Below are 26,882 nucleotides of genomic sequence, written 5' to 3'. Positions count from 1 at the left end.
GTGGCAAAATTAATTTAGGGAACTCTGAAGTGGTCAGTCAGTCAACACACATTTATTAAATGCTTAGTAGGTGCCAGACACTGAGAAACTATGGAAATACAGAGAAAGGCACAGATACTCCATGACCTCAAGGAACTTACATTCTAACAGGGATACCACATGTAAATAACTAGATACATACAAGATATATGCAGAATAAATGGAAGATAGTCTGCGAGAGCAAGAAACTAGTAGTTGAAGGCTGTGTTGCATAGTGAACAGAGAACTGGCTTCAGAAATAGGAAGGCTTGGGTTCAAATGCCTCTCACATATAGACACGCATATGTGTCTATATGTCTCCACATAGGTTGATATGTTTCTGCTCATGTATGTATGTGTATGTGTATCCTATAGCTGGGATACACACATGAAAACATACCTTCTGCTGCTGCTACTACAACTACTACTACTGCTACTACTACTAACTACTTTTTCTTTAACTCCAAACCAATCAGCACACTGAGATAAACTTTTTGGGCAACAATACAGGAACCCCTGGAAAATATTTCTGATCCTATTTCTGTATTACTTAGTGTTGGAGCCTTGGGTAAAAGCTCTCTCTTTCTCCTAGGCTGTCCTCATTTTTGTGAGTGAAATATAGAATTATGACACATTGGGTGAACCACAAATATTAGTTTAATCTTAAGATTTTTGTTATTGCAAGCGTCTGGGCTAATGTATCAAGTAAATGCCAGGAGGGAAACTGTTCCTTGGAGATTCCAAGAGAAGGTCAGGGGGTTGAAAATGGTCCAGTCACACAGGAGGGCGCCTCATGTGAATTCTCATGTCTCTCCCTCTGTCCCTTTCCTTTCAGAGAGTTGTCTGCACGGCTGGACTCAAGTGGTATCCTCACCCATCTTTGATTCACTGTGTAAAAGGATGTGAGGTAGGTGTCACAGAAAAATTCTTTCTAAGTCTCCAAAGAGGGATCTATCTGCAAAGAGCAATGAAATTGTAGTTATGCCATTCAGATTTGAATTCCAAATCTACCATTTGCTACCTGGGTGACCTTGTGCAAAAATAATTAGCATTTATACACAGCACTTTAAGGTTTTCAAAACACTTTATAAATATCTCGTCTTATGCTCATTACTCCAGGAAGTAGGTGAGGAGACAAAGGTTAAGTGACTTGTCTGGGATCACTAAGCTAGTAAGTATCTGAGGCAGGATTGAACTTGGGTCTTCCTGACTCCTAGTCCAGGTTCTGTCCACTGCTCCGTCCTACTGCCTCTCTCCCCAGCTACAAGTCATTTAACATCTCTTGTTCCTCCTTCACAAAACAAACAAGTTAGGGTAGATGACCAATAAGGTCCTTTCAATCTCAGTTGCTATTATTGCATCCTCTATCTTCACATGAAGGGGAATCCCCAGATTCATGCCTCTTCAAATATTTTCAAGACTATCATGTATATGAGGAAGCCTACTTAATGTGTGCAACTGCAGAATGAATACCAGGGGACGGAAGTGATAGGGAGGTAGATTCTGGCTGGATTTAAAGAATTTTTTGAACATCGAGAACTATCTAGTAGTGAGCAAGTTGCTTTTATGGGATAGAGGAATTTCTGCCATTCTACCTACTCAAGCAGAATTTGGGCGACTTCTTGTCAAAGAAGATAGTAGGAATCAGTATTAGAGATCTTCCAAGTCTATTCCAACTCTCAGATTCTCTGATTCTAGGTTTCTCTATCCTGACCCTTCTCTATTCTTGAGGCACAAACGCTCACATTAAAATAGTTGTTTATTCTGTTAATCCTCTTTCAAGACATTTAAGTGAAGAAAGAATATTCTACTTTGGAGGATATGGTCCTTGATGGGAAGGGATTTGTGAAGGGGAAGTAGGAGTTCTTTGGCAATTTAGATAATCTCATTATTAATAGAATATGACATGTAACTCTTTTGCTGGGATCATTAGAGAGGGGCCTTTGCAATTTTAAAAGGGTTGACCTGATGCTTTCAGGAGGCCTGTCTCTGGTCTATTTCTTCTTGTCACCAAGCATAAACAAGGATACTCGTTCTGTCCAGTGGATCCCCATTTCATAAAGTCACTCCAGGCATCTGTGGCTGAATGGTTCATCCCAATCACTGGGCAGGTTGAGGTCCTAAATTGTCTAGGGGACAAGTTTCCAATGATGAGCTGCAAAACCCCAACCAAATTAGAAATGAAGGAAACTCTTCCATAACTTTCAAGAAATAAGATAACTAGAAGGATTTGCTCAAGAAACAGAGGTGGATATTGGCCTAAGCTTTTACAAGGAGAGGATATTGGGCTAATCAGTATAAGAAGTAGCAATGAGCACAATGATTCTTTCAAGGAGAATTCACTTTTCACAAAATCCTATCAAAAAAAGTACAGTCATATCATCTCTTCCCTGGTACAAGAAACAGAATAACTCTCTGAAACCTTATGAGTACATTAGTCTACCAATTCTTATATAATTTCCAGCTAACATCTCTAGTACTCTGAAAAACTCTTATCACACAATGCTCCATAGTTCTTTGGGGTATATAATAACTCATCAAGATAAACAACAGTGAGTCACCTTTTGTCTCTTCCAAGGCCTTCTCTTAATTATAGATATTGTTTTTTGGCCAATGAACTCCTTGCTAGGAAAGAATTATACAAGGCTCACTTTGGAGGATTTTATTATTCACACCCTTACCCTCTTAGATAGAGTGTATAAAGATTATCATGAGGCCACATTCAAGCACTCTTTCAATATAAGCAAGAGAAAATCAAAGAAGATTCCTCTAAAATTCTACAGCTATGATAAGGGGGAAAGTTCAGTGGATTTGGATTCAGAGGTACCTTTGTGTAGAGACCAGAGGCTTGGTGGAACCCAGTTCAAACCCTTCCTCAAATACTTACTAAATATGTGACAGTTGGCAAGTCAATTAGCCTTTCTAAGCTTCCTTTCTCTCATTTGTAAAATGGAAGGAGTACAATAACACGGGCCACTAACCTTACAGGATTTTGTGTGGAAAGAGCTTTGTAAACCTTAAAGCTCTTTGCTGATATGAGGTATCGTTATGACTATTATAAATGTTGCTAAAAGTCCCCTTTTAGCTCGAAATTCTGAGATGATGTAAAAACATACACCACTGAATTTCCCAGGAGGATGTCCTAGGACATCTCTTCAGGACCAGAGCCCAGATCTCCAGTTTCTGTCACCATTTTTTTTTCACTCAATCTCTTCATTGCTATCCACTGGAGTACAGAAATGAAAATAACCAGGCAAAGAGTATCCTGGCATTTCTCTTCAGCAACTATGACTAGTCCAGCATTTCAGGAAAAAGCCAGAGTTATCCAAATGCTTTGTATTTTTCTTTCCAGTTTCACATGTATTGTTTCTCTCCCTGTCACCCCCTTGCTAAAGAGACCGCTGAATCAGCGGTTTAGGTGGACAATTCGACAGCAGAATTCAATCTCTCCTTTGACTCAGCACTAGTGGCCTCAGGGAGGCCCTCACCTGACCAGGCTCTGATTGTTATCTCCCTGGCACAGGGATAAGAGATTATTGCTCTTCTCCTCCCACCTCCCTGTGATATATGCTTAGAACAGTGGTGTCCCTACAGAGCCACCAAGAGACAAACTGAACATGAGACTAAGAGCAGCTGAACCCTGCCCCAAAGAGCCAGACAGAACAGTCTGGAATTCCTGGAGTCTGATTTTCTTTTTTGAAAGCTCACCCCATATCTCTTGTCCAGGACCCCTAAAGAACTTTAGGATTTTCGGCTTTGCTGATTGATAACTGAGTAACCTGCCCTTCACAAATGCAATGTTGGGTAGGCATAGCTAGGCAGAGGCTTGCCTGAAAAATTATGCTGGTGTTTTAAGTGACTTAAAAGTTTAATGTGACACAAGAAAGTTTTTTGGCATATAAGAAAGCAGATGTGATCTTAGGCTTCTAGAAGAGGCCTTTCACTTTAAGGGATAAGTTGGTGATAGTCCTAACTATACCCTAGTTAGACTACAAATAGAATATTATGTTCAATTCCAAGTGCCACGTTTTAGCAAAGCCTTTTAAAAATTAGAACACATCTAGGGAAAGTCAATTAGGATGGGAAAGGTCCTTAAGTTCATGACATATGAGGATTGTTTAAAGGAATTGGAGACATCGGGGAGGGGGGCAGCTGGGTGGCTCAGTGGATTGAGAGCCAGGCCTAGAGATGAAAGGTCCTGGGTTCAAATCTGAATTCAGCATTTCCTAGCTATGTGACAAGTCATTTAACCTGGGCAATTCACTTGACCTCCATTGCCTAGCCTTTATCACCCTTCTGCTTTGGAACCACAATAAACAGTATTGATTCCAAGATGGAAGGTAAAGATTTAAAAAGAAGACTTAAAAAACATATAGTAAGTATCAGAGGAGCTCCTTCTCCCTAATTCTTTACTTCAAATCACTTCATTATCCTTTTCTATTTTGTCCTTCTTTACTCAAGTCAAGAGATGCCCCTTTTTTCTTACAAGACCAAACTCTCCAAGTGTGTTCTTGTTATATCCCTTCTTTTTTTCCTGAAGTTTTTCTCTTTAATCATTCCTCTCTCCCCTTCTCTTCATTTTTCTTTAATTAAAAAAATAATAAGATTCTATTTTCTCTCTTTTACTTTACTCCTCTCTACTGGAAAAAAAAAAAGAAAAAAAGAAAAAAGAAAAGGAAAGCAATCCTTGTGACAATATGCATTATTAAACAAAATGATTCCCTTATTTGCCATGTCTCAAAAGCTATGTCTTATTTTTTAAATGTTAAAGTGGATGGTGTGAGTCTTCTGGAATAATGTTTGATCACAATTCTGAAGTCTTTCAAAGTCGTTTAGTTTTATAATCTTGCTATTATAATATAAATTGTTCTCATGGTTCTGCAACAGTTCATAAAAGTCTTCCCAGATTTCTCCAAAATCATCCCATATCATGTCTTAGAGCACAATAGCATTTTATTCCATTCATCTTCTACCACAATTTGTTTATGCATTCTCCCATTTGATGAATACCCCCTTAGTTTCTACTTCTCAACCATCACATCTTTTGCACTACAGTTGAACTGATATTATCACCAAAGTGTGGGGAATGACCATATCACTTGCCTTCTTGAAGGATTATTGATTGATCCCAAAATAGTATTGTGGGTGGCACAAATGTGGACAAAGATGATGCAAAAGAGGCTGAGAAGGGTTGGTCAGAAAGATAGGAAAGCAACTGTGACCAAGAAATGTCACCTATTTCAGTGATTCCTTCTTACTTCTAAGGTAAAATCCAAGCTCCTCTTTTGCATTTAAAGCCCTTTACTATTTAGCTCCAGCTTATTTTCCCTGGCTGATTAGGTTTTACTCCCCCTTAAATAACTCTTCTTTGACTATCCTATTTATTGGTCCCCTTCCATGACATTCCCTCTCCCAACTCTCAAGACCTTTTTATATGTTGTCTTCCATGCCTAAAGTGCTCTCCCTGTTCACCTTAACTTCTTGGAAACCCTACTTAGCTCAAGTACTTCATCCTTTAAGAGGCCTTTCCTTTGCTTGGAAAATGAAGGAACTAGTTATTTCTAGTTCATTTTTACTTCAGGTGAGCTAGATTTTTCCCCCAGTATAAAAATATTCTTAGCTGCTGCTTTATTTGTCATATTTAGTGAAAATCTGGAAACAGCTTATAAGTTTTAATGGAAGGAGGAATAGTTGACTAAATTCTAATATAGCAATAAAAGGGCATGGTTCCATAAAATGGCAAAAATGAAGAAATATGGAAATAATTGTATGAACCAATGCAATTTTTATTTCCTCTATTTTAATGATATATTTTGTTTTGTCATTTCATATAAAGCTCCAATAGACTTTATATGTTAGTTTTAAAAGAAAAAATTTCTGTTTTGAATTCCTCATCATTCAAGGGCAAACTTAACATTTTTAAAAATTGTATCTTTTCACAAAAAATTGACATAATATTTTCCTCCCTGAGTTTGGCCTTAATTGTTGTTTCTCTAGTTGATTCCTCACTGATATCAGAGTATAAGCCCAACAGCATAGTTCTATGAAGAAAGTATTATGTCTAAAAGTCATATGATTTTGGTTTTGAATCTGAAGCCCTTCTGCCATTTACTAATCTTTTGACTGTGAGCAAATAACAACTTCTCTGAGTTTCAGTTCCCTCCTCTTTATTTATTTATTTACTTTACGTCTTGGAATTAATACTATATATCGGTTCCAAGGCAGAAGTGTGGTAAAGGCTAGGCAATGGGGGTTAAGTGATTTGCCCAAGATCATACAGATAGGAAGTGTCTGAGAGTAGATTTGAACTCAGGACCTCCCATCTCTGGGCCTGGTTTTCAATCCACTGAGACACCTAGCTGCCCCCAGTTCCCTCTTCTTTAAATGGAAATAACAGCAAACCACAAAAAACCTGCCTCTCAGGGGTATTATGTAGAAAAGAGAGGAACCATAGATTTATTTTATTTTTTATTTTTTTAAACCCTTAACTTCTGTGTATTGGTTCATAGGTGGAAGAGTGGTAAAGGTAGGCAATGGGGGTCAAGTGACTTGCCCAGGGTCACACAGCTGGGAAGTGTCTGAGACTGGATTTAAACCTAGGACCTCCCATCTCTAGGCCTGACTCTCAATCCACTGAGCTACCCAGGTGCCCCAGGAATCATAGATTTAGACATGGAATGGATATCAAAGATCATCTCCCCCACCATCATCCCCCATTTTATAGGGAAGGGAAGGGAGACACCCAAAGGTTAAACGATTTATCCAAAGTCACATTGGTAGTAAATGGCAGAACAAATATCGAAACATAGGTCGCCAAACTCTAAATCTAGTAGCATACCAACTGCATGTTGATTCGTAAACTGAGATTTGTAAAAATTGGAATGGCTATAATTTTTATAAAAATTGCTGATCTTTTACCAAACTATCTCCTTTCCTTCGCAAGATAGGTCCTAACAAGCAGCTTTTTTTGGTTCTTGAATATATGTTATATTATAACTGCTATACGCAGTCTTCCTTAGGGAAAGGGGAACTGAAATCCTTATTGATTGGCTCTGGTGCATCTGGTATAATATAAACTTAATAATGCAATCATAGAGAAGTTCTCCTGTCACTCAGCCACACACACACTCACACACACTCACATGAGCTCTGAGCTCTGAATAGTTTCTTAGCTCATCCTTCCTTAGAGAGATTTCTAGGGGAAAGGTCAGTCCTTCTTCCCTTAGACACCAAGAGGGAGGTGGTGAAAAGGAACCTGGTAGTACTATGCCCTGGGAGATTTGGGGGAGGAAACAGTGGGGTCAATAGGGTTAATGAGAGCCTAGCCACTTCATGGAAATCCACAGAAAGGCTTAGCATAGAGCCGTAGGAACCAAGGCTGCCTCTTTAGATGAGCTCACTTTAAGTCTGTTTCCCCCAAAACATTAGGACAGAGAGGTTAGCTCGCTGCAACTAGAATTTTAAAGTTAGAATCATGTGGGAAGCCAATAAGAAAACAGATAAAAATCTTATTTTTTTATTATCAGAGATGATAAAGAGATCTCCACAGAATCACTCACATTGGATGGCAGAACTGAAAACATAGACTGCTAGAGCTGGAATAGATCTCAGAGCATAAAAAACTGTTGGAGTCTAGGACGTGGAATGTGACAGGCAGACCGGATCTTAGAACATCAGATATTAAAATAGGATCAGAGAGGTCTGGGGAAGGGGGGAAAGAGAATAAGCAACTTCTGTGACCCAAGTACCATCCTAAGTACTTTACAAATATTATCTTATTTGAGCCTTACAATAATCCTGTGAAACAGGTGCTCTTATGATCATTCTCATTTTACAGTTGAGGAAACTGAGGCAGATAGAGAGACTTGCTGAGTTTCATATAGCTATTTAGTGTCTGACATCAAATTTGAACTCAGGTTTTCCTGGCTTCAGGACAAGCTCTTTATCCCCTCCACTACCTAGTTCCTCTGAGGTTTAGGGAGGGACTTCAAAGACCATTTGGTCCAGCCTCCACATTTTATAAATGAGAAATCTAAGGCCCATGGAAAATATGTAATTTACCCAAAGCCACACAGGTAATAAATAACAGGGTGTAGGAGGTACACTTAGGTACTCTGACAGTAAGGCTAGTGTTCTTTTCATCATACCATACTACTTCCCCATGATGCCAGAGGTAGAAAAGATAGGATGGCATATGAGAAAGTTTCTTAACCAGAGATTTCATAAACTTGTTTTTTTTTTTATTATTTTAATAACTTTATTTCAAAATCCCCTAAAAGAATCCTATATATTTTATGCATTTAAAAACATTATTCTAAGAAGCAAACACACACACACACACACACACACACACACACACACATACACGCATGCACACACACAGTTAAGAAGCCCTAGATAATGGAAAGAACATTGTTTATGGAGACAAAAGGGCCTGGGTTCAAGTCCTACCTACAATACTACTTGTGACTGGTTAATTTGCTAAATCATTGTTGCATTCACTTTTGTACTTTTTGAGATGAGGGTGATTGTAATAGGAAACCTTGGAGATCCCTTTAATTTCTAAATCAAGCAACTCCTAAAATGTAGAATTTTAGCATGTTTATATTTAAGGGACCTACAAAGTCATCCAATCCAACCCTCTTGTTCTATATCAAAGAAATGAAATGACTTGAACAAGGTCTTTAAGATTAGGGCTAGGGCTAAAGCCTAAAGAGGTTGCTTCCCAGTCCTGAATTATTTCTATTACACTTTGCTATCTCTCCAATAAAGGCTTGGATTTTCCCAGTGAAGAGGTACAGAGATGGCCTCAGCATCCACACTAGCTTGTTTTTGTTATCTCATTTTATCTTCTGGACTTCCCCTGTTCTTTGGGGAGAGAGTTGGTGCGAGGTAGAGTCTATTTACATTAGGAGTCATATAATTTCTGAATAGATGCCAATCTTTCTGCTCCCTAGAAGAATCCTTGGCTTTCTTAGATATGTGTACTGAAGAGGTCTGTACCACTGAGGCCACAGACCCTTTAGAATAGTAGAGACTGCAAGGATCTTTGGATCATAGCTCAAGAACTGAAAGGGACCTCAGATATCATTTAGCCTAAACTTATTTGATTGTTGAAGAAACTGGAGGCCTTGGAGTAGGTTAACTGAGTTGTTTCAGTTTACACAAGGAGTAAATCTATGAGGTTGGAATTGAACCTAGGTCTTCTGCCAGTGCTCTCGAAATGTTCCCTTTCCCTCTCTTGTCATGTATCCTACCTATAGGCAGGCTTTTGCATTATTTACCTCTTCTTTTAACTAGATTATCTTTTTCTTTATGCCACATTCTGTCCAATGTAGAATACTCCCAAGTCCATTGACATCTTACTTCGATCTTACAATCAATTTAGAAAGAATCTACAAAATTACAAATCTTATTTTTCCAGAGCTTTAAAATTAAAAAAAAGGAAAAAAAGACATTCTTCACAATGATTCTGTCAGCCAAGGGAAAATATTATTATTATAGTTATCCTTGTTTTCCAAGTAAGGAAACTGAGACCAGAGAAGTTAAATGATTTGCTCAAGGTCACACAGCAAAGTGGTATATATGTTCCTAGGATTTGGACTCAAGTTTCCTACTCCAAAGTTCAGGGCTCTTTCCAAAATGCCACATTGTAGCTCTAGGAAAGGATATTTGATTTATTTTTTATTTAGTCCCTCTTCTCTCTGACTGCATTTCCTCACTCCTCAAAGTAAGTTTTATTAATAATTCTCAGATATAGTTGAGCCATAAAAATTTCTCAGATCTTCTACTATTGCTTAATTTCTGATGCCCCTTGTCTTTGACTCTCTCCTATTGACTGGCATTACTAACCTGATAGCAAGTCCTTCTACCTGGAGTAAAGATTCAGAGAGCATTTCCTGTAGACATGCCACCCTCAGGAAAAAAAAAAAAAGCGGGGCACTAGGAAGAAGAGATAGAGACAGATTACTGACCTTTTGGAAATATTGCAAGCCTCCCCTATTTAGCTGACCATGGACTCTATGTAGGTGCCACTTCCCTTCCTTCTTTCACTTTGGCTTCCCTTTCCCCAACTACACACATCCAGTCCACAGGGATAGCTGAGAGCTCTTTCCCCCATTGTGGGGGGGCATTTTTTGTCTTCTTTTCAACAGCCTTTCATGGGAGACAACTACTGTGATGCCATCAACAACCGAGCCTTCTGCAACTATGATGGGGGTGATTGTTGTGCCTCTACAGTTAAGACTAAAAAAGTAAGTAAGGGCTATTTTTTCCTTCCTGGGGGAAACCATCCCCAAATCCCATGCTTATAACCTCAAGGTATTCCCATGTGCCTCTTTCCTAGGATTCAAGGATGAATCCAGCTGGGGAAGCCTTTTAAATTGCTGCTTCTAATCTGTTGTAAGATGTTAAATCAGGCAACCGAACTTGTTATTATTATATATTAAGTAAGAATAGGCTATAGATGACGATCAAAGGGATTTTCCTATGAAATAAAATATATGTCTTTGCTGGGGTTTTGCAATATCTATTTTGGTTGCCAAGGAAGATATTTTTCTACTTATTTTTTTTATAACCCTTACTTTCTATCTTAGAATCAATGCTATGTATTTGTTCCAAGGCAAAAGAGCAGTAAGGGCTAAGCAATGGGGGTTTAGTGGCTTGCCAAGGGTCACACAGGTAGGAAGTGTCTGAGTCCATATTTGAACCCAGGACCTCCCATCTCCAGGTATGGCTCTCTATCCACTGAGCCACCAAACTGCCTCTTTTCATTTACTTTTGATTTTGCAGCCATGTTCTGGATAGTTGAGAGAGCTAGTTCTCCTTCATGGAAGAAACTATCTCCAAATCCCGTGCTTACAACCCCAAGGTGTTCCCATGTGCCTCATTCCTGAAGCTCAAGAATAAATTCAGCTGGGGAAGCCTTCAAATTTTCTGCTCCTAATCTGTCCTAAGGTGGTAAATCAGGCAACTAAACTTGTTAGTTTTGTATATTAAATAAGAATTAATACGTTATAGATGACAACCAAAGGGCTTTTCCTATTAAATAAAATGCATGTGTTTGCTGGGGTTTTGTGCTGCCCATTTTGGTTGCTAAGGAGGATTTGGTACCCTTTTCTCATTCACTTCATTGAAATTCCTTTAAGATACTGGACCCCATTTGCAACCTATTGGTTTAAAGAGGTCATTAATGTAAGGGCAACTGCATTCAGTCATTCAGCCAGCATTCACTGAGTACCTGTTTTATTTTGGGCATTTGGTCAAGTAAGAGGAAGGAGAAAAAAAAGAAGGAAGAGTAAAAAAAAAAGTTCTTCCTTTCAAGTAGCTTGTGGGAAATGCACATACAAATGACTACACACAACATATTATCTTTAAGATAAATTGGAGGTAATCAACAGAAGGAAGACATTATTATTAAAGAGGATTTAAAAAGTTTCTTCCAAAATTGCGCATTTTAGCTGGAACTTGAAGGAAATCAGAGAAGCCAGGAGGCAGAGATGAGGAGAGAATTTTAGACTCTAGGGATAGCCAGTAAAAAAATGCCTGGATTCCAGAGATTCTATTGTGTGACAGAATAACAAGTTGACCAGTGTCACTAAGTTGAAAAGTACAACCAGATGATGATGAGGGACGAAGGTCCTAGACTGAATGTGCTTATGATCTTGTACATAGAGTCAGGAGTTCAGAAATGGGCATAAAGTTGATGTTTTCAACTGCCACTTTGAGGCCCTTGAAAAAAGTCTCACTGCTAGCATTCTCCCAGTTCCCAGATATCAGCAGTTCCCAAGGATGCTCAAGTAGCCCAAGATCTGAGAGACCATAGGTACCCCCTGTGAAGAAGCTCAGAGGCTTTTTAGGAAAGTATTCCATTGTAACTGGAGAGTTCCTCAGGGATTGGGATATAACATTGGCTAAGAAACATTGATATTGGTCTTTCTTTGATTTCCTGGCAGCCTGAGGAGGTAGGACATGATTCCATATAGTCTTGTTTCTCTTCTTGTTTTCATCTTCAGATGCCTACAAAGGGTTCAGAATATATATTATCTTTCAGCCGGATGTTGTGTGAACCATGTAAAGTTGTTGGATGACTATGCCTTTTGGTGTAGTTCTCTGAACTCTGGAGTTATAGTCAAAAGATTCAGAAGACATGAGTTCAAGTCCCATCTCTGCTCCTTATTAGCAGTCTCACCTTGGACAAAGAACTTTGTGTGGGTTCTGTTTCCTCAACTATAGAATATAAGAGAATTGGTGTAGACGATCTCTAAGGACCCTTCTAGTTCTAACATTGTGATTCTGTGAAAATTTTCTTCAAAAAATGATTAGGTACCTAATATGAGTAAGTGGTAGATTTATAAAGATTGAGGAAAAAAATCTTGTCCCTTTTGTGGTGGGGAGGGGAGCAGCTATGATACCAATAATTGTACTACCAGGTAGGGACTATTATAAGAGAAAAGGAAAGTTCTGCATAAAGTGTTCTGAGAACATTCTAAGTTATAAGAACATTGTATATCTATAAGAACAGTAATAGTTCTTTGAATCTTAGAGATGAATCTAAAATAATCCAGCCTGTGACTGAACAGGAATCTCTTCTACAATATCCTTGAAATGTGACCTTCCAGCTTCCATCCACATTCCAAAAATGTGATAATGATCTCTATGATCCCTTCCAATTCCAATCACTTTGCCCTTGAAGAATGAGCTTCAGGTAGGGTTGAGTAGGGTAGGGATGAGCATAAATGAGATTCCTTCTCAATGGTAAAGGCACTTTTCAATCTGAACTTGGTTTGGACTTTAATGCAAGGGGGGGGGCCTATTGGGCCTTTAGGGCCTTCTTAGAATCTAGAGATTCACTGACCTGGTGCATCTTGTGGTCTCCAGCCAAGGGATTTCTTCTCAGACAAAGGGTAAATTAAAAGCAGCAGCAGCTGCCACTGCATTGGCTTGGGAGACATCCCTGGCTTCAAGAAAGTCCAGCTATCCCAACAGCACAGCTCTCCCAAGGAGAGGGCTCCCAAATGGCATCTGCTCAAGGACTCTCTGACCTCCAGGTCCTAGCAAGCTGGGGGACCTGACCACGATAACCCACCCACAAGTAGCAGAATATCTCCCTACAGCCCTGGGGTGGTCTATCATGCCATTAAATCTTGGGTGATTATTTTGACTAATTGTATTCATGTTTTCACAATCAGTAGCAGGGAGATGGGAAGTGAGGCTGATTGCTGAGCAGCAGAGTAATGTGGCTTTTGTACTCTGTGCGGTTTGGCAACCACCTCTGGCTCATTGCAGGCCCAGAACTCTCAGCCTATGAAGCTCCAGGAGGAATACAGGCAGAGGCCTGGGTGGTGCCAAGATGATGGAGCTCTCCAAGGATGCGGGGATTGTCATGCTACCACCTGTCAGTGGTTTTACATATATCCCTCAGTATCCCCCTTTCTCTTCCCTGGACATCATTATACAGGTTGGAAGCTTGCCTCTTAAACCAAACACCATAAGGAAGCTACCTCTCAGCTTCTATTCACTGGGATGAATTAAAATGAAACTAGCCCTGGATCCTCTAATTCATAGAAGTCATCTAAGTCCAATGGGTTCCTTCAAACTTCAGAGAATTCCCATAAAACCATGCCTGAACTCCCTCCTCTGTTAGGTATCTTTAGGACTCCGCTCTAAAGATGATGTCCATGAAGTTTCTTCTGATCTTTGGGTTAGCTGCAGAATCCACTCACAGTCATGAGTTAATTCTGTTTCTTCCTCAAACCTAGTACTCTCACCAGGTTGATATGGGGATACTATACTCTCTAAGTCTTCTCTTTCTCTCAACCATCAGCTCTCAAGATTTTTTTCTCTAGGACCTTTAAGGTCCTGAGCCTGACCCAATATGACCTCTTGATTCATGGGATTCCTTTTTATTTTTTATTTGTAATATGTGGGAATCATTCTTGTGACTGAGAAGCCAAGAAAATAGAAACCCTTCCTTGTCTTCCTGCCCCTTCCCCCTCCTCAATTGATCCATCATCATTTACCTGGGAAGAGTGTCAAATAAAGGAGAAAGAAGTGAGAACTCCCTGCCCTGACCTGCCTTGGTTATCTTGATACAACCTTTGCATTCAGAAGGTGATGCACACCGGAGCGCAGGCGCAGACTTTAAGGGCAGGGAGGAAGGAGGGAGTTGTTATTCATACTTTCAGAGTTGTTCACATCAGGGAAGTTTCGAAAATGCTTTGACAGCAGTCTCCAGACACGCTCTTTCCCAGCATGTGGTCCTCTTCCCTCATCACTTCCCTCCCCCTCCACTCTTACTTGTTCTTTAGGCTGCCTTGTGCTTCTGAAAACTTGGAATTGACTGGATGGTACCAGAGGGGTTCCAGAATGACTCAAGCCAGGATTCAGTGGGCTACAGAGTAAGGAGGCCAGAGTTGTTTACTACTGTCAGTTCTGGCAACTTTCTTCTCTTTACTGATAGTGATCATGGCATTTTTGAAACCCTGTGGCATTTCCTCAGCACTCCCAGATGTGGAGGGTGAGCTTAGACTAAGCAGACTCTTGCCTATCTTCTTTGAAAATCATTGGCTTCTGTTTTATTTTTGTTCCTCTTGTCTCAGAGTGAAGCCCTTTCTTCACTGTGATCCTAGAATAATAGTGATTCATATTTGTGTAGTGCTTTAAGATTTACAAAGTGTTTCCCCAACAACTACCATGAGAAAGAGGTTGTACTAGTGATATGTCCATATGTCAGATCAAAAATTGTGGCTGAGAAGAGTAAAAGTGATTTGCTCAAAGCCACCTGGCTAATAAGTGCTACGATTAGGAGTCCAACCAAAGACTTCTGTTTCCAAATTCAGTGCTCTTTTTATTCTCCCATCTTGCCTCTTGGCATCCTAGATCTCTAAGGGTTCTCCCAAGATTATTACTTGTAGACTCCTACATTCAGTGAGGGCCACCTGTACTTTTTTTAAAGGGCTTTAGGGACAGAGACATCACAGCTTCCCATAATTATTCAATTTAACCCAATCTCTGAGGGATCCAAAGTTTTCTTCTGAAGGCCCAGCCTTGTCTCCCCTTGGTCATGCTGTGCTAAAAGTTGGTAGGAATTCAATATTCTTACATGGTTTGGCCTGTTTTAATGAGATCCTCTTTTGGAGAGATTATCAAAACATTGGCTTCACTGCTCACTTCTGTTTGTGGTTAAGGAGTACCCTTTTTAGTTCATGCCATGATTGTGCCAGTCTATAGAGTGTCAGTACACGTCTTGGTTTACTGACTAGATCTTGTCATGTACAACCTACCAACCACAAGCCAGATTTGCCAGGTACTTTTTTTCTACTTGGACAAGTCTTTATAGATCATGTTAGCAAAAACCAAATGAGAATTATGAACCTTCATGTTATTTGATTTATGGATACAAAATCTGGATCATTTGGAATGATCATTTCAATTTTGAACAGTTTTGCCAATGCCAACCAAAGATGATTTTCAGGACAAAATAGGTTAACCACCAAGAAATAGTCTCACCTATAATTAATTTGTTATTCTTTCTCCAAAATTCCCACCGCTTCTTGAAGGATTGGGTGCAAGAAAAAAAGGGGAGGTGTCTAAAGAATTGGTTGACCTTCAATCCAGTTTCCCCAACTGATCCCTCTGAGGGATCCCTCTGAGGCTATATTCCCAATTTTCTTTGCAGAACTGCCTTTCTTTCTATAGTTGTATTTCTCTTTCATGGATACAGGTGGCTTATATGCCCCTTTCATTCCTGTCACTGAGAAGTCCCTACTTCTACCTGAGGGCTCCAGACAGGTGCTGGGTCAGGAAAAAATTAAATAGACATTTTTTAATCCCCTTTGATACCACCGGCCACTTTGTTTTCTGTGGCTTGGCCCTTTGTATGTAGCCATTGGTTTTACCAGTAAGGAAAAGAAAAGCATTAAAAATTTACATTTTAAAAGGATATGCCTTTGGTTCCCAGTTCTTAAACTCTATCACTATTCTTCCCATATGGTACTGGAGAGCAGGACCCAGTTAGAAAAATGTTATTTTTTTTTAAGCCCAAAATTGAGCTGAAAAGGTTTTTCTGCATTTTCAGATAAGAAGAAGAGTTTGAGGGGCAGCTGGGTAGCTCTGTGGATTGAGAGCCAGGCGTAGAGACAGGTTATCCTAGGTTCAAATCTGGCCTCAAACACTTCCTAGCTGTGTGACCCTGGGCAAGTCACTTGACCACCATTACCTAGCTCTTAGCACTCTTCTGCCTTGGAGCCAATATACATTATTGATTCTAAGATGGAAGGTAAGAGCTTAAAAAAAAAAAAAAAGTTTGATTAAAGGGAACCCTTTGCAAATGTTATTTTTTAAAATAAAGTTTAGTTGTGAATTTTTTAAAAATTCAGTTTAGTTAAGCTTTTGGCTTTTTAATTTTTAAAAAAAATATAATGTCCTTTAAGGATTTCAACTAATGTTCACCTTAATATGTGATTTTAATGTACTCTATTCTTTTTAGACCGTACTAGTTTTGGAAAGAGATTTCTCTTCTTGGGCAATTCCCTCTTCAACACTACTAGGTTTATACACACACACTCACACACACACACACACACACACACACACACACACACACACACATGCACATACTATATACACATATCCCTGGGTGTATACATTAATGAAATGGACCACACATGTTTGTGAATAGGAAAAAGAGGTAGACCATTCCTGCAGCCAGAGCAAAGGATAAGAGGTGAATTGTGATGTCTATGGGACTCTGATACCTTTGGAATGTTAGAAAGGCTTAGAAGAAAGCTTCTAACAATGGGTAGATCCTCAATAAAGGATTTTTGTGGGAACCTGGTCAAGAATTGCACAAGCTAAGAAAACATGGATTATTCCTCTTCTGTACCATTGAAGGGAACGAGATCACAAATCTGTCAGCATATAAAATCCTACATCAATATAAACTATTATCCAGTTTAGCCTTCTTATTTTATAGATAAGGAAACTGAGCCCTAGTTTAAGTGACTTGCCCATGGCTGTACATGGACTAATTGGCAAAACTAGATCAAACCCAGATCCTCTAATTCAAAATACAATATCATTTGTATTTTTCTACCTAAAGTCATCTAACACTTAGTTTACAGATGTATAAAATGAAGAGGAGAAAGGCTAAGTGACTTTTTCAGGATTACGTGACTAGGAAATGGCAGGACCGTGGCTGGCATCGAGGTCTCCTGACTTACATTTATTTGATGCTGTGTCTACTAAAATTTATTGCCTCTAAATTCCAGACATTGAAATATGATGTTAACATCCTAATCAGGATCTGACAGTCCACAGTCTTCTACCTTCCTATTTGGCAAAGAGCAGTCTTTTCTTTTTTAAGTATTCCCCAGCTGTGAAAGAACATTCCCCAGAGTTGTTGTGAGATTGAGTTCTTTAGGGTTCATAAACTGTGAGTGCTAGAAGAAACCAATTCTAAACTTATGATATAGTTCAATCCTCTTATTATACTGATGTGGGAATGGTAGTCTAGTGAGGGGAACTGACTTGTCTGAATTCAAACACATAGATAAAATCCTACCCTCCAATCAAATTGCATGGGTTCATAATTTTAGAACTAGAAGAAACTTTAGAAGCCATCGAGTCAAAGATCCTGATTTTACTAAAATAGAAACTGAGGCACAACTAGGTTACACAATTAGCAAATGTCTAAAGTTAGAATTTGAACCCATATCTTTATGATTCCAAATCCAGTGCTTTATCCACTACATCATACTGTTCCTTGAGTAGCGTTACTGTCAGAAGTCAGCTCACTTTGCTCACATTTCAACAGTCTTTCCCCTGTCAATTGCTCATAAGGCCTGGAATGCCTTTCCTTCTTCTTTTCAAGTGATCCTGTTTTCAAGTCAGCACCTAAATCAAGACTCACTTCTTCCATGAAGCCTTCCTTGATGACCCTAGGGATAAAAATAGGGATAGAACGCAAGTCTTCCAACTCCCAACCCATTGCCACTTGTAGCCTTTAAATGTCTCCCAATATGGTAGTTCCAGTGCTGGAAATTCCCAACATTCCTAGAGAATTGAGGTTTTCAACATGAGGTCCAGAGACCTCACTTGTCTCCTCCCCCAGGTGCCCATAGGTAGATTGAAAGATGTCTGCAGATTTAAATGGGGAGGTGGGGGGAAATCGAGGATTCTGTTTTTATTATCTCATCTTTGATTTCCTTTGTGATTCTATATATTTCATTATGCATCTTAAAACATTCTTCAGAAAAGGAGTACATAGGCTTCCCCAGAATGCCAGATGGGTCCATGACACAAAACAAGGTTAAGAATCCCTGCTGTAGAAGAAATCCTGGAAAACTGCCAGTCAAATTAGAAGACCTGCCAGGTGTGGGCAGTGTTTCATTGAGGGTTGAATGGGGACATTTAGTGTTTAGTGTTGACTCAAAGGTAGGTGTTACCTACCAAAATCTACGTCTTTAAAATTGTTGAGAGTTCTGTGGCCTTTCAGAATACAATTCTGCACTGCATTTTGTTTTGACTTGAATCCCCAGTGCCTACCTAGCAGGGTGCCTTGCGCACAGTAGGTGCTTAACAAATTCTTGGTACTTTGGTTTCCAGCTCTGTGACCCTTTGACTCAGTGTTCTCATGCTGATCTTCTCTTTCTACTTCTCCACTCCCAAGGTTGTTATCTGCCTGCTAGAATCTGAGTCAGAATCCTGCCCTTACCTGTTTCACAATAGCAGCCAAGACTTTCTGAGTTCAGAATTTTGTGTTTCTCCTCAACTGGCTGCATTCCTGAATTGATTAAACAGGTTGGGGAGTCAGCCCTTACATGTGTTCCAGTGGGAGAAACAGCATCTTCTGAACTCAGACTTGGCCAACAAAAGAAGAAGAAAGGCTTTACCTAAAAAACAAAACAAAACTTAGCTTTCGCCCAAACAGCTCTTGCAGGAAATGCACCCTCCCTCTCCAGCCTCTATTACCTCCAGGGGCCTATTCAGGAATAGTTTTGCAAAATTTGGCAAGAACCTCAAAATTTAAACCCTACCCCACTTCCATCTAAATTGGCAGGGCTCAGGAGAGGTTGGAAAAAAGTATGCCTAGTTGTCAGTCACATCATGTGGCTTTCCCCTTCTAAACCTCAGTGTCTTCATCAACACCATAGAACTGATAATGCTTACCCTGCATATCTCATGTGATTTCTTCAAGGCTTCAATTGGCTAAGGAGGTGAAAAGCATTATCAAAAGTATCTGGACAGATAGGTAGTGCAGGAGATAGAGCTCCAGACCTGGAGCCAAGAAGATCTGGGTTCAAATGTAGCTTCAGATACTTCCTAGCTGTGTGACCCTGGGCAAGACACTAAACCCAATTGCTTAGCCCTTGACACAGAATTGATACTAAAACAGAAGGTAAAGAATTAAAAAAAACTGTCAGAAAAGTTACCTGTGTGACTCTTGAGCAAGTCAATTCACTTCAAAGACTCATTTTCCTTATTTATCAAATGAGAGAGTTGGACTAGATGGTTCTCAAATTCCTTTCCAACTCTAAATCTTATTGATTTCCAAAGAAGTCAATCTCCTCTCCTCATAGTTCCCTATCCCTACTCTTGGCTAACTTCACTCCTCTCCCTATTTTCTCATGGAAATGCCCTTCCCCTTCTCTTCAAGTTACCTTATTCTCAAGTCAGCATCCAGCATTACGTCTCACTTCTTTAACTACTCCAGAGGAAAGGAGCTCTCTCCATCTTCCAAACACTTTCAACCTTTGTTATGACATGTTGCTTGCTGTAGACTTTATTTAGCCACACAATGTATTGAATTTTTATTTAGTCCTTTCATAGAAGTCTTGTTTACCCAATCCCTTAATTAGTAAGTTCTTGGAGGACAGGAGCCATGTCTTGCATTCCATTCTCTTGATAGCCTTCTCAGACTAACATGGTACCTTGCACATAACTGTAGTAGTCGCTCAATGTACATTTGTCCATAGGATTTAGAGTTAAAGGAAATTCAGAAATCATCTAGTCTAATCTCTTCATTTAACAGATGAAGAACCAGACCTATAGAGTTGAAATGACTTGCTCAGAGTCACACAGGTAATTAAATTAGCAGAACTGGGAAAACATCTGAGGATTCTTGACCACAATTCTGTTGATCTTTTTCCACTGGACCATGCTTCTTAAATGGATACACTTTGGTAGTACTTCCACCTACCCCCAAATTTGTCAGCATCTTCTCATACTGTTTTATAGATTTGAAAGAAATGCCTTCATCAGGAAGGTTTTTTAGATATCGTCTAACTCTTAACTTTGTGTACCCCGTCCCCATTATAGAAATGTGCTAAGTGAGTTTCAGACAACCAAAAAGACTTCTTTCAGGTCAGGCAAATAATTAGTGGCCATCAGAAAGAATTCCAGTAGAGAATATCAAGGAATTACTTTCCTGGTCCTTTCAGGAGTTTAGAAGTGTTCCTAAGAACCAAAATTCTTACATAAGCATTTTCTTAGCTTTTGTTATCTCCCAGTTTCTTAAACTCACAAAGATACATATCTGTTGATTTGAGCTAGTTAACTGACCTAAATCTAGTTCCCCTCCCTTTTCTCTACGTAATGCTGCATCTAGGGTTTTTGAGAGGAGTAGAATAAAAGGTTTAATGGGAAAATCAGAGGCAGTGTGGATCTGGTTAGTTAAGAAAGAGGGTCCCCATTCTTTTAAACTTTCCTTTGGGACAAAAGTCTAGTCAAATGGTTTGGCCAAAGGGACCATTCTCTTTCCCATGGGGATGGCAATTTAGTTCTGCATTGCAGGGGACTTGAATAGATTGAAATTAGTTACTCTGTTCTGCCACAGTTTCCTTATTTGAGTTAGTCAATAAAGGACTCCATTTGGCAACTCACGCATTCCTCTCGCCAGCCCCTACATGGATTGAAGACTCACTCAGTCTCCTTAGGCAGACAGGCTGATGCTTGTGGGAGAGGAGCAAGGAGCTGTGATGCCTCTATGCAGAGTACATTCCTGGTGTGTTAGGGATGTGGGGGATAGATCCTTATTGGACAGGAAATCCATTGAGGTGATGCATACGCTAGCCAGAAATTAACCAAAGGGGCATGTGTTAACAACATAAGGGAGGAGAAAAGAAGGGGGATGGAGAGAATGAGTGCAGCGAGATCGAGAAAGATGCAGACTGCTCACTGAGAACATCTGAGCAGGTTGCAGCCCTCCCCTAGAAGGAAGGGGAGGGGTGAGGTCATTAACTCCATCTGCGCAGATGGGAGACACTCTTGAGAATGCCCTTTGCAAATGTTATGATGCAATAAGGTGAAATCACCTTCCGCTAGCAGCCAGGCTCAGCAATCAGACTTAGACTTTCAGAAGTCAAGGAGAGCATTTCATTCATGTCTCCCTACTGCTTTTTAAATGGGAGAAACTGAGACACCCAGGTTTCAAATAGATTGAAGGGGCCTTTAAGATATTTAGTCCAACTTGTATATGTTATAGGTGGGAATCAGAGACTCAGAGAAGAGAAATCACCTCCTAAGTGTCACACAGTGAGTAAGAAAGCCAGCATTCGAATGCAAATCCTCTGACTTATGTCTAGGGCATTAAAAAATTTTTTTTTTCAAACCCTTACCTACCATCTTAGAATCAATACTGCGTATTGGTTCCAAGGCAGAAGAACGATAAAAGCTAGGCAATGGGGGTTAAGTGACTGGCCCAGGGTCACAGAGCTAGGAAGTGTCTGAGGCCACATTTGAATCTAGGACCTCTAGTCTATCTCTAGGCCTGGTTCTCAATCCATTTAGCCACCCGGCTGCCCCCTCTAGTGCATTTTATAATGTACCCTGTTTTCTTTTTAAACTGTCCTAGTTTTGGAAGGAGATTTATGCTCTTGGGCAATGCAATCCTCATCATTATTAGATTTAAGATTGGGAGAGTTGGACCTAAAATTGTAAAACTACTTACCCAAGGTCAAACCTTTATGAATCTGAAAGCACTGTTCAAAAATGAGTAATAATACTCTGAGAAGCTAAGTAACATAGTGGACAGAGAAGTAGACCTGCTTAATCAGAAAGACCTGAGTTCAAATCCGTTTTCAGATATGTACTAGCTGGATGATCTGTCTGCCTCTGTTTCATCAACTGTAAAATGGGGATTATAATAGCATCCATTTCTAAAGGTTATTTTGAGGACTATTATAAGGAAGAGAGGATGGACTGCAGAAGGGCTAACCCTCCTTAGGCAGCATTCCAGAATCTTTCTCTACATCTGTCCCCCTGCAGACCATCCTCTCTTCCTTATAATAGGACCAAAAGAGATAATGTTTGTAAAGTGCTTAGCACAGCCCCTGGCCTGCTATATGCTATATGAATACTTATTCTCTTCCTCTTCCCTTTCTGAGGCATCTAACTCAGACTAGAAACCAAATCTGTCTGTCTGTCTGTCTGTCTCCACCTCTACCCCCATCTGAAATCACCACCGCTTGTAAAATTCCTCCAAGCGTCTCTCATCTGAATCTTTAATAAGGATTTAAAGCACCAAACGTAGCCCTGACTCGGGGTCTCATGCCACCCAGACAGCAGAAGCCTCGTGTGACCCAGAGATGCTGCCAGCAGCCCTGCCACTACCCAGAGCCTCATCAGGCATCCCAAAGAACACTTTCCCGTGATGAGGACCTCCGCGGCTCACTTTCCTTCTTCCTTCTCTCCCCCGCAGGTCACCCCCTTTCCTATGTCCTGTGACCTACAAGGAGACTGTGCTTGCCGAGACCCGAAGGCCCAAGAGCACAGTCGAAAGGACCTCCGGGCCTACAGTCATGGCTAACAATGGGCGAAGAGGAGCCAGAGACCACCCAGCCCGAAGGCAGGCTACACAAGACACCACATCCCTTTTGGTATTGTTTTTATTGTTAGCTGCTCAACTGAATGGCCTCTCTGCACCCAGGGACCCTTAGAATTCAACCAGTCTGCCTTTAATTTTGCCCAAGAAGGACTCAAAGCTGGGGTTATGTACCAAATCGCATCATAATGACCAAACAGAACAGAGTTAAAGTCCAGAAGACTTGGAAGTATTGCAGTGGTGTGTGGTGTGCAGTGATGGGCCCACGTAATTGGAACAGCATGTCTCGAGACGGAAGTTACAAATGAGCTCTTTATCTATGATGTGTGTATGTGGTCTCTACACATGCATATACATACATACAAATATATACACACATGCGTGTATGTATCTATATGTATATCCATGTGTCTGTCTCTTTAGAGATTAAGGAGGGAGAGATGAAAAGACGATACACATTCATCTCTGGTGCTCACTGCTAACTCTCCCTGGGAGAGTTACAGCTCTGAAACTCCAGGAGTTATTCAGGCCACATTCGATCGATGCTGAGTGCCAAGCTATATTGTGCTCCGAGTATTGGGTTGGGGGACCAACCATCCCAAGACAGTGGCCTTCTGAAAGCCACGTGATAGTTGGAAGGGGGAAAGGCTGGGCTCCTTAGTCTCCGTTGGCAGTGGGTCCAAGAGAAGAGGAATGGGTTCTCCCCCACTCTTCCTACTGCTAGGCAGTAGTCTTCCCTTCAGAAAGAATAGTGGGCAGTCCTGGGATAAAGTTCCAGATGAGAGGTAGTAAGAGTCTTGGGCCTGGCCTGTCAGAAGCATTGAGCTGACTTGGCTCCTCAGAGTCTGTGAGGTGCTCACACCCCAAGAGAACAAAGAGGAAGAACCAGTGGATCTTGCCCACCCATAGAACTTGCCATTTAAGCACATCTTGCTGCTATACCTGCTGCTACATCCCATCTGGTTCATTTCTTTACTGTGTCAGGACAGGGTTACAACAACCCCCAAACAACCAAATGGTCTGCCTTAAAGCTTACCCACAGCCTGCCTTCCACTTCTCCCCACTGCCACCCCCTTAACCCTACGGCAAAGGAAAGGACACTCATCGGCTTGTGTGGTGAGAGCTCACATCCCACCTCACCTCCTGAATAGACCGTTTGGGTCTGAGAGAGCAGGGAGGTTGTCAAACAAACAGTCTCTTAAAAACTATTTTAAGGGTCCTCAAACCAGAGCAAAGAATGCTGAAGACAGTGTTAGTCTTTCAGAACTAAGTGTATCAGTGTTAAATTTCCAGGAGCCAGAGAGAGATTCAAACACCTGGATAGATACTGGTCTCTAGGATGCATTTCTACTCTGAATCAATATTGCTAGTAGAGCAGCTTTTAGGGAACAAACACAGTCCTAGAGGAGGCATAACTCCTCTATTCTCCAGGGAGGTCTCACCTCAGTAGGACTGAAAGGCTCAGAAAGAAGATGATGTATCAGGAGGAGCTCAACTCCAGTCCCCAACATCAAATTCTCTCACTGATTGTCCCAGCCTATCATGTCCTGAAGCCAGTGGGTAGAGACCACCCTTTGTTCTCTCTTCTTCTAGACTTAGGGGGTTCAGTTAGTTGAGATAAGTACATTAGAGGCACTTAGTCAATCATCACTTGTTTTCCCACCCACAACACCTGAGTAACAAGGGTTCTCAGCAACTAGGACCAAGTAACATCTCTTCAAATACGGTAGGTTAGTGTTGAAGGAATAAGGTGATAGGAGACCAGCTTATAGCAGGTTTGAAGTCAAATCTCTAGCTCAGAAAGACAAGATGTAGGAGAGCTAATCTTTGAATAGCCTTTCTTAACCGAAAGAGTCAGGGCACAGATTCAGTTCCTGGTCACTTCCCTCAGCAACCCCCTGCCCCCCCACAAATAAAGGACATCTTAAGCATGGTATACATTCTAGGGACAATCAAGCATTGAAATAAAACAACATTCACACAAGGTTCTGTTATTAAAGTTTAAGCCTCTTAGTATCAATCCTCTGAGACCCAGGGCTAGGAGGAGGCTCATTCCACATACTGGCCTCTTCCCTTTCAGCAGCCTTCTCCAACCTGTGTCCTCTTCATCTTGCTTTCAACAAGCTAACAGTTCCTAACTAGAGTTTAGCTGATAGGGAAGGGAACACCTTTTATCAGGGGGACCACAATCCTTGAAAACCCAGAGAGAAGTAACTTCCTAATTGTATTTAAGAAAGTGGGACAGGCAGAGGGCAAGGAAATGAGGCAGGTATTTTGGAGCAGACCCTGTCAATCATGCCAATTTTTTTTTCTGTATTCTTTTCATCGGAATGATTCTTCCACAAATCCAGGGGACTTTTCAGCAAAATAGCTTAACACCCGACCATACTTGCCCTACTCTCCTTCAAAGAAGTAGTCACTTAGTTAAGGAAATTAACTTAGGAAAAGACTTTTTTTTTTTTTTTTTTTTTTTTGCCAAAAATGGAGAGGGGAAAGGGGGAGATTTTGTTGGGATATATCCTGCCCATCCTGTTTCTCTCCAAGGCCTATTGCACAATAGAGGTGGGGAGGTGTTTGGATTGATGGTGGGGTAAAAAGGCAGTATCTAAACAGATTTCTCCCCACATATGAGAAGGTAATATGCCCTGGTGTCTCTACCACTAATTTCAAGTGGCTGAGAAGTCCCTTGGCCTTTTCTGGGGACTTAGACGTAATTCTTGTGTAACTCTGTTATTATCCTATATATATTCTAAGATCACAAAAGGATTATCTGAAGAGACCTCTAAACCTTTGCTAATTATAGATAGCTGTGAGGTCCTGAAAATTTTGGATTCAGTGTCTGATGAAGTATTTGCTCTCTTGTTACAGGTATGGCTGGCATTCTAATATGTTATGCTTTTTCTATCCTAGAAAGATTTAAGAACACCCAATGCCACCAACCCAGTTTTCTGAAACCCTGCTCCCCTCACTTTTGTGCCAACTGCCTTGGGGCAGGGGGGTTAAGGGAAAGGAGTGAATTCTTCCTAACTTGAGGAACTCATTTTGGTGAAGGGTGAAAAGACCAGCATTCATAGACGGTAGGGCTTGGTATAAAGTGAACCTACTCTCTGTGTTTCTCATCCTTAGGACTTTAGGGGGGTGTCTGGATATTCTTGCCATCTTGCTAGTCATATTCCCTTAATCCAAGGTTGAGAAGGGAAGGCTGTGGAAGATGATACTTTAAGACAGATTTCAGCTACCTCCCTTCCAGTTCCAGGGGAAAAAACAATCAAACAAACAAACAAAAAAAACTTGGTTGTAACTGTCGGTTTGTAATAGGTTTTACCTGTGTTTAAAAAAAATAATGATGATGATGATAATAAAGTAAGCCAGTTTCTTGCTGCAATTGATTCAAGTAAAAAAAAAAGAATATATATATATGTATATAAACATATACATATGTATATATATATATATATATGTAGTAAGAAATCTGTACAAATAGAGAAGTGGATAGAAGAGAGGGACTAAAGAAGAGGAGTAAAAAAAGAAAAAAATTGCATGATCCAGAACCAAAAAGAACAAAACATATTTTTATGTGTCATAAAAAAAAAACACATATTCTGCAACTTGAGTAGTGAGTTAGACACAATCTCATAGATTTCCCTAGAAGAGAAAACACAGTGGAGTTTTTAATAACACTGTTTTTCCTCATTCATTCTGGTAAGCCCAGGATATAAGGCAAAATTTTATCACCTTGGTAGTATGGTTATTTGTTTTGTTTTGGAGAGTGTGCTGTTTTCAACTTTACAAGATCTTAAGATGAAATAAATATGTATTTGTGCTTTTTACATTATACAAAGTCTGTATTTCACTAGTATTTCACTGTGCTCTCAATACAGCACTCAGAATGACTGTGCATGATTCAGTTTTCCCAAAAAGCTGCTAAATAAGACAGGTAATACCACAAATTTGGGTTTGGACAATCAAACCAAACCAAACCCTTTATTTGTGTTTTATTCAAATGTTCCCCAATTTCTAAATTGAATATTTGGGCTGGAAG

General features: G+C 40.3%; 1 protein-coding gene across 1 annotated transcript in view; it reads left to right on the top strand.

The window, feature by feature from the left end:
- PAPPA (pappalysin 1) overlaps positions 1-22,825 on the top strand; it is a 293,056-nt gene extending 270,231 nt beyond the window's left edge. The window contains exons 20-22 of the mRNA XM_044664273.1: positions 854-925; positions 10,173-10,271; positions 22,718-22,825. Coding sequence (XP_044520208.1) covers positions 854-925; positions 10,173-10,271; positions 22,718-22,825 — 279 coding nt within the window. The remainder of the gene's footprint in view (positions 1-853; positions 926-10,172; positions 10,272-22,717) is intronic.
- Positions 22,826-26,882: the final 4,057 nt, after the last annotated feature.

This window comes from Gracilinanus agilis, chromosome 2 (genome assembly GCF_016433145.1).
Source record: "Gracilinanus agilis isolate LMUSP501 chromosome 2, AgileGrace, whole genome shotgun sequence".
In the NCBI taxonomy this organism is placed as follows: domain Eukaryota; kingdom Metazoa; phylum Chordata; class Mammalia; order Didelphimorphia; family Didelphidae; genus Gracilinanus; species Gracilinanus agilis.
This window is presented reverse-complemented; position numbering and strand designations above follow the sequence as displayed.